We start from the raw sequence: 16,563 nt of genomic DNA, 5'->3' as shown, positions 1-16,563 counted from the left end.
AGAGAATATTGGTTGACACTGAACTAAATAAGTGCCTAAATTTCTTACCAACACTTTGGCATGCCCTGATTTTGGTAAGCCAATATATTAGCTTTGCCATAATTTTGGCTAAGCAAAAATTAGCATCCAATCAATCTGGCTCTATATATATAGCAAAGTTTGTAGCTTCTGATCAATAAGGAGATTACGAGGTAGAGTGTGATAACAATGGAGGTCGCGACCTGCACGACGACGGTGCTGAAACCGGCGTACGCCACCCCGCACCCGCTCGCCGGCGAGAAGGTCCCGCTGACCATCTTCGACCGCGCGGCCTTTGACATCTTCGTGCCCATCGTGCTCGTGTACCCCGCGCCGGCGCCGCCCTGCAACCGGGCGCTCAAGGAGGGCCTCCTCAAGGCCGTCGCGGCGCACCCTCACCTTGCCGGCCGCGTCGCCGTCGACAACCAGAGCCGACCGTTCCTCCACCTCAACAACGAGGGCGTCCTCCTAATGGAGGTGACCGTGCCGTCGCGCGACATGGAAGCCGTCTTGCTCGCCGGCGGCGTGGCTGCAAACGACCGCTTCAGCGAGCTATACCCACCGGCCCCAGAGGCATACATACATACATACATACATACATACATACATACATACATACATACATACATACATACATACATACATACATACATACATACATACATACATACATACATACATACATACATACATACATACATACATACATACATACATACATACATACATACATACATACAATATGATGTTGCTATATATATACTTAATATATTTTGCCACAGGAGAAAATTGGGGCGGCGGTGCTGCAGGTAAAGCTCAACCGCTACAAGTGCGGCGGCCTCATCATCGGCATGATCTGCCACCACCGTGTCGCCGACGGCCATTCCTTTAGCACCTTCCTCACCAAGTGGGCGATGCTTGTACGAGCGGCGGGCCACAACGACGGCGACTTCACCTCTCCGCCGCCCTTCCTCGACCGTGCGGCGACCGCCGTGCCCCGTAGCCCGCCGACGCCGGTGTTCGACCACCGGTCCGTCGAGTTCAACGCCGGGGACGGCCACGGCTCCAGGTCCTACGCCATCGTCCCCGCGGACAAGATCAAGAACCTAACGGTGACCTTCACCGCCGAGTTCGTCGCCGAGCTCAAGCTCAAAGCGCGCGGCGGCGGCGCCGTCCGGTGCAGCACGTTCCAGTGCCTCCTCGCGCACGTGTGGAAGAAGGTCACGGCGGCGCGGGGCCTCAGCCCTGGGGACTTCACGCGGGTGAAGGTGGCGGTGAACTGCACGCGCCGGGCCGAGCCCCCGGTGCCGGCGGACTTCCTCGGGAACATGGTGCTCTGGGCGTTCCCGAGGCTTCAGGTCGGGGAGCTCCGGACGTCGAGCTACGGCCGCGTGGTCACCGCGATCCGCGACGCCGTGGCGCGCGTCGACGCCGAGTACATCCAGTCCTTCGTCGACTTCGGGGCGGTGGCGGACGCGAGCGGCGAGGACCTCGCCGCCGCCTCCTCTTCCGCCGCTGCGGCGGCGGGCATGGTGCTGTGCCCGGACCTGGAGGTGGACAGCTGGCTGGGGTTCGAGTTCGACCGGACGGACTTCGGCACCGGCCCGCCGCGCGCGTTGCTGGCCCCGGACATCCCCGTCGACGGGCTGATGGTTTTCGTGCCGTCGGGCACGGCGAGGGGCGGCGTCGACCTGTTCATCGGCCTCGTGGAAGGTCACGTCGAGGAGTTCCACAAAATCTGCCACTCTCTGGATTGAACAATGCAGGGCCCCAATCCTACCCACACACTGTTGCTGGGCTGGTTGCGGGCCTTCACTGGAATCCAAATGGCCCAAACGGTGTCTGATGCCTTTTCTTTTTTTTGGTAACTTTATTATAGTAGTTTCTAATTTTTGGTCTAAACAAAAATAGAAATAATTATGGAGATATAAAAAATATTGAAGCCAAAACGACTTGAGTAGATTATTCTTCAAGATTACCTTTGTGGGCGATTCCACCATAATAGAATATTATATTCAGAATGCAGCCCCGTCGTAAGGAAATCGATCTCAATATGAGATTCTCTTTCCTATATTTTTATTAACCCTACATATGTTTTTTTTAAAGTTGATTCATCAAAACTCTAAATTGTACTAAAATGGCAGTCTATCGATCCATTTTAGCTTTATCTGGGAGAAAATCCTCTTTTGTATTAATTTCCAGTTGATACTAAACGCAACAAAACAAAGAGTAGGTGCATCATCCTCTCAAACCCAACCTCTGATCTAAATTGTCCTGCAGCTAGGATTCGAACACCACTGGAACAAATCACGCGATGATGATGCCACTTGTCCACTCGGAAGTGGCTGCTGTTCCTATTTTCATGCTTCATCCTTTTTTTTTCTCGATCTTCTATTGCGCTAGGCCGTTGGTTTTTCCAATAGAAGAGGCCTTTTGAGTTTCGGGGTTAAAGGTTGAGACCCCCAAAGTTCTCTTCTCGTTTCAACATATCGTGATCCACATTTTGTAGTTCAATAACACTAACAAAAAACGGATTTGAAATACAAATTCTCTTAAGTGAAAGGCTTTGAAAAGTTCCTAGAAAAATAATACATCTACTTGAAATTAATAAATTCTTTTTTTCTCATGCTCACCGCACGTCCACGTTCCCCGTTTCTGGACCCAGTTGCGCAGATGCTTCCGGGCCGCCACGGCCATCCGCCCATCCCGTCACGGCACCACGACTCCCGTGGTCCCACCCATTGTCCAGCGGCGACAAAAATATCTGGTCTGGCCCCACACGCGTAGACACGTCCGGATCCAAACCCATCCCCACCACCTGACCACCTCCACCCTCCCTCGCCTCACCCTAGGTTTCGCCGCCCGCGCCGCCGCCATGATGCCGCAGCCGCAGCCCGGCGTCGCCCCTCCCCCGCAGTCCGCCCCGGGCGCGCCGCAGCACTGGGGTGGCATCCCGCCGCCGATGGGCCCCCAGCACCAGTACGCACCGCCGCCGCCCCAGCAGGCCCCGCCCCCGCCGCAGATGTGGGGCCAGGCGCCCCCGCCCCCGCCACAGGCGGCGTACGGGCAGGCGCCCCCGCCACTCCAGCCCGCGTACGGGCAGGCGCCGCCTCCGCTGCACCAGGCCGGGTACTACGGGGCGCCGCCACCCGCCGCCGCGCCCGCCGGGCCCAACGAGGTGAGAACGCTATGGATCGGCGACCTGCAGTACTGGATGGACGAGAACTACGTCTACGGGTGCTTCGCGTCCACAGGGGAGGTACGCGCTTCCTCGATTCCTGCATTTCTCGCGGTCGGAATCTGCGGCGTGCCGTCCGTGCCGCTGCAGGAAGAGTTGGGACCCTTGATGCTTTTTTCCAGACTCTATTGGCAGATGTCAATCAGCTATGCTTATCGTTGTTGTACGATTGTTAAGAGTTCGATTCAATATGGATCGATTGTGAATTCATTTCTAATGCGGTATTTGATTATGTGTGAATCCTTAGGGTTTGAGTATGATGTTATGGGTATTAGACTATTAATTGAGGATTTAGAATTTCTGTGCTTGTTTGTATATGAAGGTATGGCACTAATCACGTGTAGCATCAAATCTGAATTCACAGAGATTGAAGAAAACTGTTGCCATGCTTTCATTGAGATTTTACTTCAGATGCATTAAAGCTCTTGTTTCCAATGTTAGCTAAAGCAAAATTGTACTTGTGCTGTGACCGTGATGTTTGCAATGCTGCCTTGCATTTCTATTTTAACTGGCTGATTGATTGATTGTAGAATGTTTCTGCTGCCACAGTGCCACTGTGCCCAGTAATTATTGACTATTTTCTATTTTCACACCATTCTTTTTTTTGTTTTGTGCATAGGAGTATTTTGATCTTCTGTTTTTTCTTGAATTTGTAGGTACAATCTGTGAAGCTTATTCGTGACAAGCATACTGGACAGCTTCAGGGCTATGGTTTTATTGAATTCATAAGCCGTGCCGCTGCTGAAAGAGTTCTTCAGACCTACAATGGGACAATGATGCCCAATGTTGAGTTACCATTCCGATTGAATTGGGCCACTGCTGGTGAAAAACGTGATGACTCCCCTGATTATACAATTTTTGTTGGTGACTTGGCTGTTGATGTTACGGATTACATATTACAAGAGACATTCAGGGTGCATTATCCTTCTGTCAAGGGTGCAAAAGTTGTAACAGACAAACTAACTATGCGCTCAAAGGGTTATGGCTTTGTGAAATTCGGTGATCCTAATGAGCAAGCTCGTGCAATGACTGAAATGAATGGAATGCTCTGTTCTTCAAGACCCATGCGTATTGGGCCAGCTGCAAACAAGAAAGCTACAGGAGTTCAAGAAAAAGGTGAAGAATAACTTTGAATTTATCTTATTTTAATAACTGCATTATTTTCTTCGCATTGCAGAATCACATCTGACTTCCAGATTATTTCATATGTTAGCTTTGTTACTGTGTTATGTTTGCTGTTACTTGCTATGCCAGTTTCAATTTCTGTGTTTTTGTTTTGTATACGTTTTCCAAAATGTATTGAAGCTAGGTTGCAGTCCTTGAACAAGTCAAAAGCTCCACAGCATTTCGTTCCTGAATTCGGATCATTTGATACATTAGGATTCTGATGAAATACTCATGAAACTCCTATTGTCTGGAAGCAGGATACAACGAGGCTCTTCATATAGGGAGCCTTGGATCTGACTTGAGCTGCAATGCATGTCTTGTGTAATGCGTGGCCTCTGTTAGGTCAGTGTTAATTGTTTATGTCCTAAATTTGATCTCGGTTCCTACGGTATCTACTTTATGTCTTAGTTTTTTGCCCTCCTGCCACAGTCCAGTTATTTTCTTCTTTCTTTTATGAAGTCTAATACCCATTTAAGAACCTTTTGCCTTTCATTTCCTTCCTGCCACAATACACCTATTTCCTTTTTCCTTTATTAAAGCTATTACTTAAGTACCTTACCACTCAAATGTTCCAAGTTGGAGTACTTGTATATATTGCATAAGCTTCAAAGCCTAGTCATGGGGAGCCTGCACTTGTTTTCATATGGATTCACATGTCCTACATCGTCCTTTCCATAACCTTTTTTTTCTGGCAAGGATGCTATGCATAAGCATCTTTAAGGGGAAGATTTCACATTGATCTTTTTGGTAAACTTCCATTTGACATTACCTTAACATTTCTTTCCGTATATCTAATTGACTTCCATGCCTTCAAAGTAACATTGGAAAACATGCAAACTGCTGATTCTTTTAGTGTTTAGATATAAGTATCAATATAATATGTTCTACAAATATAATGGTGCCTATCCAACTGGTAATGCTTCTTTGCAGAAGCTTTCATGTTCCTTTCTAGGGGAGGAGATTTGATCTGACATGCCAATAATCAAACCTTTTCACAATTTGTGTAGCTCCTGGCAGTGTTTTAAAGGCGGTAAGGCGAGGCGAAGCGAGCTGGTACCGCCTAGGCGGCGCCTAGGCGACAAGGCGCCACTGTAACCCAAGGCGAGTTGGGTGCGCCTGGACGCCTAGGCGTCGCCTGACGCCTTTAAAACACTGGCTCCTGGGCTCCTGGGATATCTTAAGTTGCCTTAGGATCCTTCAAATAAGCATGCTGAGGCCCCATCTGCCAGCTTCTCTAGTAAACTAGTTCAAGGGAGTCGCTAGAGTTCAGTATGGAACATTTGAATGTGCACACGAATAGGAAAAATAAATTCTAGAAAACACCAAAAGCGGTGATGTTTTTGCTGCTAATCGTCCTTGCCTTATGTATTTGCACATATGTATTTTCCACTTGTTAGCTCATTGAAAGTAGTGTGATTTTTTTGTTTTTTGATCCTGAGATTTTGGGGTCACATTCAGCATGTCGATTTCAGTTGCCTTAGTCGCAAGTCATCTGGAAAAAAAACCCTTTATGATTTGCTTTCCTGGAACAAATCCCAATCTTTTTTTTTCTTGCTTTGTGCCTGTGGATGTATTTTCTTCCAAGATATTATGAATTTTGATGAAAGTAGCTGGTTGCTGACTTTCTATTAGTGTCTAAAATCAACCGTTATGAAACCAAAATTGTCAAAACTTTCTTAGACTTCTGATTTCAGGTATACTGGATGCAAGCATAGTTGAATGAGTTCATGCTGTAACAAGGTCTAGTAATGAATTTTGTAAACAAAATGCATGTAAACATTAATTGCTAGAATTTGACCTTTTCGCTGATGAAGTCCCATAATTCAATGTGCTCTCTGATATTATTCTTTGAATGTGAGGTTGAAAAGCGAGCAACCAATATTTGATGCACTGCTTCCCCCAAAACTTTGACTTCTTCACATCTTTACACTTTTGTCATCAGGTTGTGATTGTCTGTGCTTGTTACTGTGGTATATATCCTGTTAGCTAGTAATTTTGGATCTGATTGTCTGTACTCTGAAGCGTGTTCTTTAGCAAATGCAATATGTTATGGAATATCCGCATATGATTCTCTTAACCAAACAACATTTTACAACTATTCAACCTCATACTGTACTTGATAATCATCCACATCCACATTTTATTTTCTCAATATTCTGTAAGTCTTACATTAAGCTTTTTTTATTTGTGTTTTATTTACAGTACCAAGTGCCCAGGGAGTTCAGTCTGACAATGACCCTAACAATACAACCGTGCGTTCTTTACGCTATTTTCCTGCCTGCTGGTAATTGTTTTTAACCAGTTACTAATAACCTGTTGCTGTTGTTGAGCACAGATTTTTGTTGGCGGCCTTGACCCCAATGTCAATGAAGATATGTTGAAACAAGTTTTCATTCCTCACGGAGAAGTGGTCCATGTTAAGATCCCTGTGGGCAAAAGATGTGGTTTTGTTCAATATGCAAACAGGTTGACTGAATTTGTACTCTATTTTTTCTTTGGTTTGTTGTTATGTGCTTGATTGTGTGCATGCGAGTAATAAAAGTTCTGTTACTGTGTGTCCAGATCCTTGAACTTATTTCTTTCGGGTTTCATCTCTAGCCTACCCCAACTTGCTTGGGAAAAAAGGCTATGTTGTTGTTGTTGTTGTTGTTGTTGTTATGTGCTTGATTGTGTGCATGCGAGTAATAAAAGTTCTGTTACTGTGTGTCCAGATCCTCTGCAGAGGAGGCGTTAGTAATTCTGCAGGGTACCCTGATTGGAGGGCAGAATGTGAGGCTTTCTTGGGGTCGCAGCCCTTCAAACAAACAAGCTCAGGTTGGCTATCGCATATTAACTTAACTTTTCCGTACCAATCTAATGAAGCTAATGCATTCATATTTCCAGCCTCAACAGGATTCCAACCAGTGGGCTGGGGCTAATGCAGGTTATTATGGCTACGGGCAAGGATATGAGGCATATGGGTATCCTCAGTCTCAGGACCCTAATGCTTATGGTTATGGAGCCGGAGCTTATGCTGGCTATCCAAATTATCAGCAGCAACCAGTGGCACAGCAGCCACAACAATAGGTCAGATTTTCTTACTTGTTGATCTCGTCTTAGAATTACGAACTGGAATGCCATTTCCTTATATTCTTCACAATTCTTAGATGCCAGTTCTTTTAACTTAAGTAATGCAGTATCTCATGTAACTACTCTTAAGATTTGACTAGATTTGATGGAACTTTATTCTTTTCTTTTGGCTGATTTCTATCAGCCATCATTTGAGTATTGATGTATTTGGTACGAAAAGACATTAGAGATTTGCAGGACCCTATGTTTAGATATCCTCCTTTTTGTTAACATAGTACTTTTTGTTTAGAGGGACAATTTTCATCTGAAATGACCATTGTTGGACATTGCTGTAGAAATCTTGAATAAACAGTTAAAACTGTAGGACCCTATTTGTTTATGCTTCTCTTGGCTACGCTTACTTAGCTTATTTTATAAACCAAACGATGATTTTCTCGCTTATCGCTTATCGTAGTTCAAATCTCTGAAGCCGCCCATAGAATAGAAGTGAAAATAAGCAAAATAAACGGGATGTTTGGTGGCATTATCACTTATTTTCATGGATAAGCTGATTATATTTGGAACGAAACAGGGCCTAGATCAGTTGAAGAAACTGGATAAATTGAACTAGGCCTATCTCTTGGTTTATATTGTTTTGCCATATACATGCTGAATTTTATATCTTTTATTTCTTGTAGACCAAAATAAATTGATGCATCAATCGTCCCACTGGCCTCGAGTCATTATTGACTTTTTTAATCTTTCATAGTTTGCACGTATATTGCTATGAGAATCTGACAAATTGTTTCCGTCTTGTGCAGTGAGATCCAGTGACAGCCCTAATCGTTTGGGTGCGTTGATGCAAGCGGATTTACTGAGTAAGATATAGAGCGCCCGTTCATGAAGGCTGTACAAATATAATTTAGCGCCTTGTATGGTGCACTGTGGTTCTATTCCATGATCCTAAGACAAGTTGTTGCGTGTCTTGGTATCGTTAGTTTACCTTTTTTCTAGCTCGTTTGCTGTTGTGTCATGTCTTTTTGTCACTTGCATTTTTCTTTATACTATCGTGCTTTAAATTTGAAGTGTGGCGCGGATGTTTGCCTATGGGTATGTTGTGTTAGCTAACAAACATGCAGATTGAGAAATTTTTCTCGGCGACAGGACTAATCTATGATTATCCTTTATAATCAGGACGGACAAAATTCACAGGCTATATAATCACTGAGCCCAATGTCGATCTTTTGGTGATGTGTCCCTGCTGTACTACGGAGTACGTAGGGCCACATCAACCTATGTTTACACAGGGCCACATCAACCTATGATTACACGGTACCGGTACGTGAGTTTTAAAAACGACATAGTAGTAGTACAGAGAGACTATTGGGGTATTGGGTATGGCTGGGGTAGTGAAGTATGGGTGATTCATTGACACCAACACAACAGTAGGGACAGTGGTAGTATAGAGAGGGTATCGGATATGGGTGTGGCTGGGGTAGTGAAGTATGCGTGTTTCATAGACACCAACACAACAATAGGGACCAACCTATGTATCACCGATACACGATACTGGTATGGAGATGTCATACTGGTATGGCAATTTATGAGTTTTAAAAACAATATATAGTGGTAGTATAGAGAGTATCGGGGTATCGGATACACGTATGGCTGGGGTAGTGAAGTATGGGTGATTCATAGACACCAAAACAACAGTAGGGTTGTTGAGTATCCTTTCCAGCTACAAAAATGAGCTGGCATGGATAATTAAAATGCATATGGGCAGCTTCTCTGGCAGAGTACGAGCAGCTCAAGGAAACTTTGGATGGAGCAGCTCTCCATAGTGCCAATTACTCACGGGAAGCAATGCCCTTAAGTTGCCTTGGCCTCGCCTTGATTTGTTGCCCACGTGCCAGTTACTCATTGATGGCAATGCCCTTGAGCTGCATCGTTGTGAAATTCCTTCCCCATGGTAAGATCTTCGTCGCTTGAAGAGATATGGCACGGGTGCAGTGGAGACGGTGCGACATGAAAGTGGCACGCTGGGGAGGTAGAGAGGGTGCTAGATGGAGACGGCGAGATGATAAGGCAGTGCTGTGGTGGGTTGGAGAAGTGGAAAGAGGCTGAGGCATAGAGATGAAGCGGGCAGTTTCTTCTCCTTACCAAAATTAAAAGGGTCGTAATGATTGTGCAAATGGAAGCTGTAGATGGTTTGATGACACATAAGTTTGCCTTTCCGCCTTTGATGACACATAACTTATGTATAATTGCATCATGAGTCAGCTGTCAATATAAAATTTCTGTCATAACTTCATGCAACTTACCACTTTATTCATGTAAAGGAAAACTCATTAGTACATCATATCATACAACATTATTTTGATAGGAACTCTAATTTTCGAAGTGATTTGAGGGCCTTAAACAAACTTGGTACAGAACTCGATACACACCATTTGCTTTTATTGTTTGTTACATAAAGATTAAACACATGCATTTCCTGGAGATTCAAGATATGCATCATCTCACATGTTGTAGTTTTTAGTAGTGGTTGTCCTCCCAGAACTGAGCCTGGAGCCAATCGATTGTCCCCTTCTCCACTTGGAATGCCTTGGCCAAAACATCATCAGAGATTGGTGGCTTTGATCCAAATACCGCGTTGGCGATGGTAATGACCCCAGGGTTTTGGCTGCTGAGCGCAGCAATAGCAACTGCTGGCTTGTCGTGGATGGGGTTGAATTGGAAATGGATGAGCCCTTCAGGGAATACAAATACATCACCCTTGTTGAGAACCTTGGCGAAGAGTTTGTTTGGGTTGGAGGTGACAAACCCAACGTACAGGGTCCCCTCAAGCACCGTGAGGATCTCAGTGGCACGTGGGTGGGTGTGCGGTGGGTTCTCACCCATGGGAGCATAATCGATGCGGGCCAAAGAGATGCCAAGAGTGTTGAGGCCAGGGAGCTGCATGACATTGATCAAAGTGACATTAGAGCCCACCTTGCTCTTCATGGTGTCTCTAGGCTTGTCAAGGTTGGCTGCCTTGAAGAAGTCATCTGCACTAACAGCCATGGGGTCCTTGCACACGAATCCATTCACCTTCACTGTATGGATTATAGAAGCCAAATAAGTACACAGACATAAGAAATTAGGATGTACATATAAATGTTTGCAGTATGCATTTGTGTGCTTAACGAATGAATACTGTGCTGATCAGTGGTTTAGCATGAGAACATAAAAAACTGAAGTAAACTAAGTGCACATACGTACCAGGAGAGTACAGGTCGGCGACACAGAAGTCCTGGAGCGGGCTCGGATCAGAAGCAATGACCTGAGAGGACAGCAGTGCTAGAAGAGCTGACATAAGGAAGTAAGAGGAGCTGGCCATTTTGTTTGAATTTAGCTTTCTCCTCCCTTTTGTGTATTTGTGCTCTGTGCAATGCAATATGCTAAGCACAGGTGCGTGTGTTTGTTTTGCTATGGAGGAATATGGGTGTGCTTATATATATAGCCACAGCACGCGGCAGCGGGAACTTGTGGGCTACTGAACAAGTCAAGTTGAGCCGACCAACAGAAGAATTGGTCTCTGAGCCGACCAACCTGTTGATGAAACTACCAGTACACACAGCTATCTTTATGAACTTTTCAAAGCTACCCCAACTTTAATTTTAATCGTTTTTTCTCTGCCAACTAATAACTATTCTGACGTGGTCTATTTTTCTCTAGCAAAGCTTTAGTAAAATGATACCTGTTCTTTTGCTCATGTGTGTTGTGTTTGCATATTCAAGATTTATCTTAGCGTGGTACACGTCACCTATATCTTAGCTTACAATACTCACCAGTACTGCTTGACTTTTCTAGTAGACAAGGATGAAATGGTCTCTGTTATCAACCTTTAATTTCAAAGCTAGCTTTCTATTGCTACTGTAATATAATCTGACGTGGGGGATCATGTGTGCGTGTTTTGGGACACTCTGAGCTCAACCTTAAGCGCACCTTTTGCAAATGGAGTTTGCCATTGTATCTTACTATCCGATCGATTGAAACCTTGTTACTGATTGGTGACCCTCAGCTTCTACGTACACCCATCAGGGGAGTGCTCACGACCATGTAACCTGTTAATTTTGTGCACAAGGATTTTGAGAGTGTTGGGTGGAGTCATATACACTGCTACAAAAACTAATTAATAGCGACCTTTTTTTAGCAGCCTTGATGAGGCAGGCACAAAAATAATTGCCGCTGTTAATACCTAGCATTAACGGAGCCGGTCATTTCTTATCAACAGAGGCGGTTAAAAAACCGCCTCAGAAAATTGATTAACAGAGTCGGTCACCTTTAACGTGACCACCTCTGTTAATCATCGTATTTTCAGAGGCGGTCCATTTACAACAGCTTGCCTCAATTAATGGGTCCAGCCCATTAAAAACCCATGCCCCAGCCAAACCCTAATTAATATCTCTCTCTTTCTCCCCCGCCCCTCCGATCTCTCTCTCCCTCCAATCCACTCAACCCGCCGCCGCTCTCATTCTCCCTCCAACGTGCGGGCGGGCGGGCTCGTGCCGGTGGCTCCACCTGCGGCGGATCCGAGGGGCCAGCAGGCAGCGTCGCCACCTCGAACCCCGGCGGCCCCATGTCGACGGCAGCCAGCGCCTCTACCGGCCTAGCGCCTCTACTGGCCGGCCGCACGCCCTAACCAGCGGATCCGAGGGGCCAGCGGTGGATACGGGCAGGGGCGCGGCGGTTCCGACCGGGGGACGGCGGCTCTGGGTGGGGTCCGGCGGATCCAGCCGGGTGCAGTGGATCTCGCGGTGGCGACGGGCGCGACGGCGGCGGCGGGGACCACAGCGTGCGGCGCGGCGGATCCCGTGGCGCCGACGGGTGTGATGGCGACGGGGTCGCGGGCGCGGTCGTGGCGATGGTCGCGGCGGCGATGGGGTTGCGGGCTCGGCGGCGGCGAGTGGTCGCGGCGCGCGGCGGGCGGGGCGGATCCACCGGCGGCGGCGGCGGGCCATAGTTTTTTTTATTTTATTTTCTTTTTTATTTTTGATTGTCTGAGGTGGGCGCACAACCGCCTCAAAAAAGGGTTTATTTATTGTGACCCTTGGTCTGAGACTGTTGCAAAAACCGCCTCAGTTAATTGATTTTGACCGTCTCAGAAAAGATTTGTATAGTAGTAATATATATACCCCACAACTCCGCACCTCTACACAAAGGTGCTTTCTCAACGCTTGAAATCATTGGCAACCACACCATGATTGAGGCGTCCCATAAAATTTGTAGGAGATTTTTAAGAAATGTGTCTTTTATTAATTAACATAACACAGGGTCGATCACGATGCATCCTAGTATGTTATTAATGATTAATTACAAAGCCTATTTTTTCAATAATTTCAAGGCTGAAAACATAATTGGTATAAAACTATTAATGTAAAACTTAATTTTGTGCCTTTAGTCCAGGACTAAATGGTGATCCTTTAGTACGGGTTGGTGTTATCAACTGAGACTAAAAAATCGAAACTTTTAGTCCCGATCAGTAAGAATAACCAGAACTAAAGAAAGGCTTTTAGTCCTAGTTGGTGGTTTCAACCTGGACTAAAGATCCCTCCCATCCTCTAGCCATAGGATCCGGAACTAATGCCTAGATTAGTCCTGTGGTGTTCTGTAGTAGTGGTTAGAGAATACAAACACGTCACTCTTGTTGGGCACCTTCAATTGCAAGGGCGGAGCCCGGATTTAATATTAAGTGGTATAATAAAAATGTAAATAATTATTCTAAGAAGCAAATATATATCCGTTCCATAGTTAGGACGGCTCGAGCAAAATCAATCCAACTGTAGGACTGGGACCTTCGAATTTCGATGGTGTCTCGCGTCATGACGCGGACGAGCACCTCAGGTACGCTCCGATGAGGCGAGGCTTGGGAGCAACATGGGCGGGCAATGGCGAGGCAAGGGTAGAAGGCTACGTGGCTGAACGGTTCCAGCTTGGATTTTAGCGAGGCAACACTCAAGTATGCATGGGTGAGAAGCTTGGCCCAGAGGTCAGTTCGCGCCAGATCCTAATAACTTATTATGTGACACGACTATGATGGAGGCGGATGGATTCATCCCATTATATCTCGTTCTCCAACAAAACACATTTTTTGATTAAATTAGATTCTTGGAAAAAAGTTGTAACAAGCTCCAAATAAAAAAAAAAAGAAGATGTGGACTAGAGTAGTACAATTATGCCCGGTTGCAATTTGAAGTTGGATTATAATAAACAATTTTTTGAAAATTTAAAACTACATACTCTAATTTAATTAATGTAGAACAAATTTATTTCATTCAAACTACTTATTATATTATTGACATCCAGTACTACGCGTTACAACTTAATTTGCAAGTGCATGATTTTACTTATCTAATCATATAATTTGCTGCTATCTATTAGCCCCCGCCTCTGCCACAATCAATTGGCAAATACCTTGCAGTTTTATGGAGTGGACATGATGAAAAAACCAGAGTGTGCCCTCAGGGGATTCCCTGCAGGGTGTTAGAGGCCATTATTATATTGATATGCATGATGGACCCTACCCTGGTCTTGACGCATGTAAGGAATATGGTTATTTAAGCCATAGTTTGTGATTTTGGTGATTGTATGAAAACATGCATGAGACTAACAAGTTGTCAACTGAATGATATTAGGTCCTAAAGATGAAGTACAAAGCCCTATCAAAACAAGAAATGAAGAAAGAACTCAAAGAAATGTCGAATTAGACGAGTTCAGCTGAAGAGAGGGCGTTGGTTAAACCGACGGTACGATAATATAAAGCGTCGGTGCAATGGATTGGGCAATGCTGAGAAGACACATGGAACATTAATAGCACTGGTTAAACCAACAGTGTGCGCCGGTGCAATGCTAATTCAACACAGTGAGTGTAGAGAATCTGTTTTTTTGAAGGAAAAACTGTGGGGGAGATCCCCACAGTATAAAAAACCTTTTATAAAAAGAAGCGAAGGGTTACAGGGTGTTTACTTACATAGAGTTTAGCTGAAAGCATCTAACCAAAAGCAAAAAGCTGACCGTAGGTCTGCTTTAAATCTAATAGACTGAAGAAGACTTTGACTTTTAAAGTTACAGAACCATCTATCAACGCTAGGACTCCCTCTATTAAAAATTTTGTCATTTCTAATTTTCCAAAGCTCCCAGGTGGCAATCATGGAGGCTTCCAAGATGAAGTTCAGCCCATTGTTCTGTCTTCCCTGATTGAGTCGGTCTTCCAAGTTGAGTGCAAGGTCCCAGTTGATATTGATCTTGTTCCAGCATAAGGATGCAAAGGGGCAAGTGAAGAATAGGTGCTCGATGGTTTCATCTTCTCCGGTACTGCACATTACACAAAGATCATCCCCATGGACTTGTATGTGTCTTCTACTCAGCATTGTTTTGGTATTCAGCCTGTCAATGAGAAGGAGCCAGGTGAAAAATTTAACTCTTGCAGTGCACTGTGATTTCGAGATCATTTTGAGAATTGGTGAGGTTGGGAGGTTGCTGAAGACAATGTTATAGAACTTCTTGGAAGTGTATTCATTTCCCCAGAGTGGTTGCCATTGGTCTTTTGCATTTTCATCATAGGGGACATTCTGCAGTTCATTTTGGAGCTGGTCTAACTCTTCCATGGCTTGCTGTGATAGTGGCAGGATGAAAATTGTGTCCAATTCAGTAGCTTCCATAATTTCCTGAACTGAGATTATGTTGGACTTTGAGAAGGAGGCAAGTCTTGGATATTTGCTTTTTAAAAGAGAAGAGTTCCACCTGTCTTCCCAAAAGCAAACTGTAGTCCCATTGCCTATGATACAATGGGAAATGCCTCTGTATAAAGGGTTCAATCTCAGAATGTCTTTCCACCAGAATGACCCTACCTCTCTTGAAGCATATGGAACTTTCTGCTCATAATATTTGAACCAGATTAGTTTGACCCATGGTATGTCTGCCTGGTTGTAGAACTTGTGGAGATGTTTCAGTAGTAAAGCATCATTCTGTAGTTTCAGGTTGATCACCCCAAGGCCTCCTTTTTCTTTTGGCTGCTGTACTGTTTCCCAAGCCACTAGGTCCCCCCCCCCCTTTTCTTTTCTGAGTTCCCTCTCCATAGGCATTGCTTTCTAATGCGATCAATGTTTTCTATGACTCCTTTGGGAAGTTTGATTGTGCACATTGCATATGTGACAATTGGTGAGATAGCCGAGTTAACCATTTGTAATCTCCCTGAAAATGATAGCCAGGTTGCACATCCAGAGAGTTTTCTTTCAACTCTGTCCATCATGGGAGTGAGGTCATCCATTCTTGGTTTTGTGGTGCCCATTGGTAGGCCCAGATAAGTAAAAGGCATTGACCCAACTGTGCAACCAAAGGTTCTGGCAAGGTGTTGGATCCTCTTCTCAGAGACATTAATTGGGATCATTAGAGATTTCTTGTAGTTTACCTTGAGACCAGTAGATTCAGCAAAGGTGTTTAGCTGAGCTTTCAGAAAATGCAGTTGTTTGGCATCAGCTTTCAGTAGAAGGAGTGTGTCATCTGCATACTGCACTATAGGGAAATCTTCATCAGGCTGTGGAATTGGTGCTTTTAGGAGGTTTTGTTCTGCTGCTTTGTTTATCAGGATCTGCAGTAGTTCTGCTGCTAGGACAAAGAGTAGTGGGGACAGAGGGTCTCTCTGTCTAACTCCTCTCTTACATTTGAAAGATTTTCCAGGCACTCCATTGAGAAGAATAGTTGAGGATCCAGAGCTGTGAATAAGTCTGATCCAGTTGACCCATTTTTGTGGAAAACCAATGTGGGTTTATCATTTGTATTATGACTTCATATTCAACAGTGTCAAAAGCTTTTTCGAAGTCCAGCTTTAGAATGAGAGCTTCCCTCTTGGAATGATGGCACTGGTGTATATATTCAAAGCTCCAAGCTAGGCAGTCTTGGATGGTTCTTGTTTTGATGAATCCATATTGATTCTTGTGGATCAGCTGGATGATTTCTCTTTGCAATCTATTTGCCAATAATTTAGCAAGGAGTTTCAAGCTGATGTTCACCAGTGAGATTGGTCTGTAATCATTGACTGTTTCTGGGTT

General features: G+C 44.9%; 3 protein-coding genes across 3 annotated transcripts; 2 read left to right on the top strand and 1 right to left on the bottom strand.

The window, feature by feature from the left end:
- Positions 1-207: 207 nt before the first annotated feature.
- On the top strand, positions 208-1,896 carry LOC120677800 (tryptamine benzoyltransferase 1-like). Its single transcript, XM_039958998.1, has 2 exons — positions 208-591; positions 801-1,896. The coding sequence occupies exons 1-2, from the start codon at positions 208-210 to the stop codon at positions 1,773-1,775; spliced, it is 1,359 nt and encodes a 452-aa protein (XP_039814932.1). The 3' UTR covers positions 1,776-1,896.
- Positions 1,897-2,832: 936 nt separating this feature from the next.
- Positions 2,833-8,641, top strand: LOC120677799 (RNA-binding protein L-like). The gene is made up of 7 exons (XM_039958997.1): positions 2,833-3,277; positions 3,913-4,372; positions 6,626-6,675; positions 6,759-6,889; positions 7,135-7,237; positions 7,307-7,489; positions 8,293-8,641. The coding sequence occupies exons 1-6, from the start codon at positions 2,894-2,896 to the stop codon at positions 7,487-7,489; spliced, it is 1,311 nt and encodes a 436-aa protein (XP_039814931.1). The 5' UTR covers positions 2,833-2,893; the 3' UTR covers positions 8,293-8,641.
- Positions 8,642-9,765: 1,124 nt separating this feature from the next.
- Positions 9,766-10,926, bottom strand: LOC120677798 (germin-like protein 8-8). The gene is made up of 2 exons (XM_039958996.1): positions 10,733-10,926; positions 9,766-10,566 (listed from the first exon to the last, which is right to left on the bottom strand). The coding sequence occupies exons 1-2, from the start codon at positions 10,848-10,850 to the stop codon at positions 10,007-10,009; spliced, it is 678 nt and encodes a 225-aa protein (XP_039814930.1). The 5' UTR covers positions 10,851-10,926; the 3' UTR covers positions 9,766-10,006.
- Positions 10,927-16,563: the final 5,637 nt, after the last annotated feature.

The sequence above is a fragment of the Panicum virgatum genome, chromosome 6N (genome assembly GCF_016808335.1).
Source record: "Panicum virgatum strain AP13 chromosome 6N, P.virgatum_v5, whole genome shotgun sequence".
In the NCBI taxonomy this organism is placed as follows: domain Eukaryota; kingdom Viridiplantae; phylum Streptophyta; class Magnoliopsida; order Poales; family Poaceae; genus Panicum; species Panicum virgatum.
Note: the sequence above shows the minus strand (reverse complement) of the source record. Positions and strands in the feature narration are given on the sequence as shown.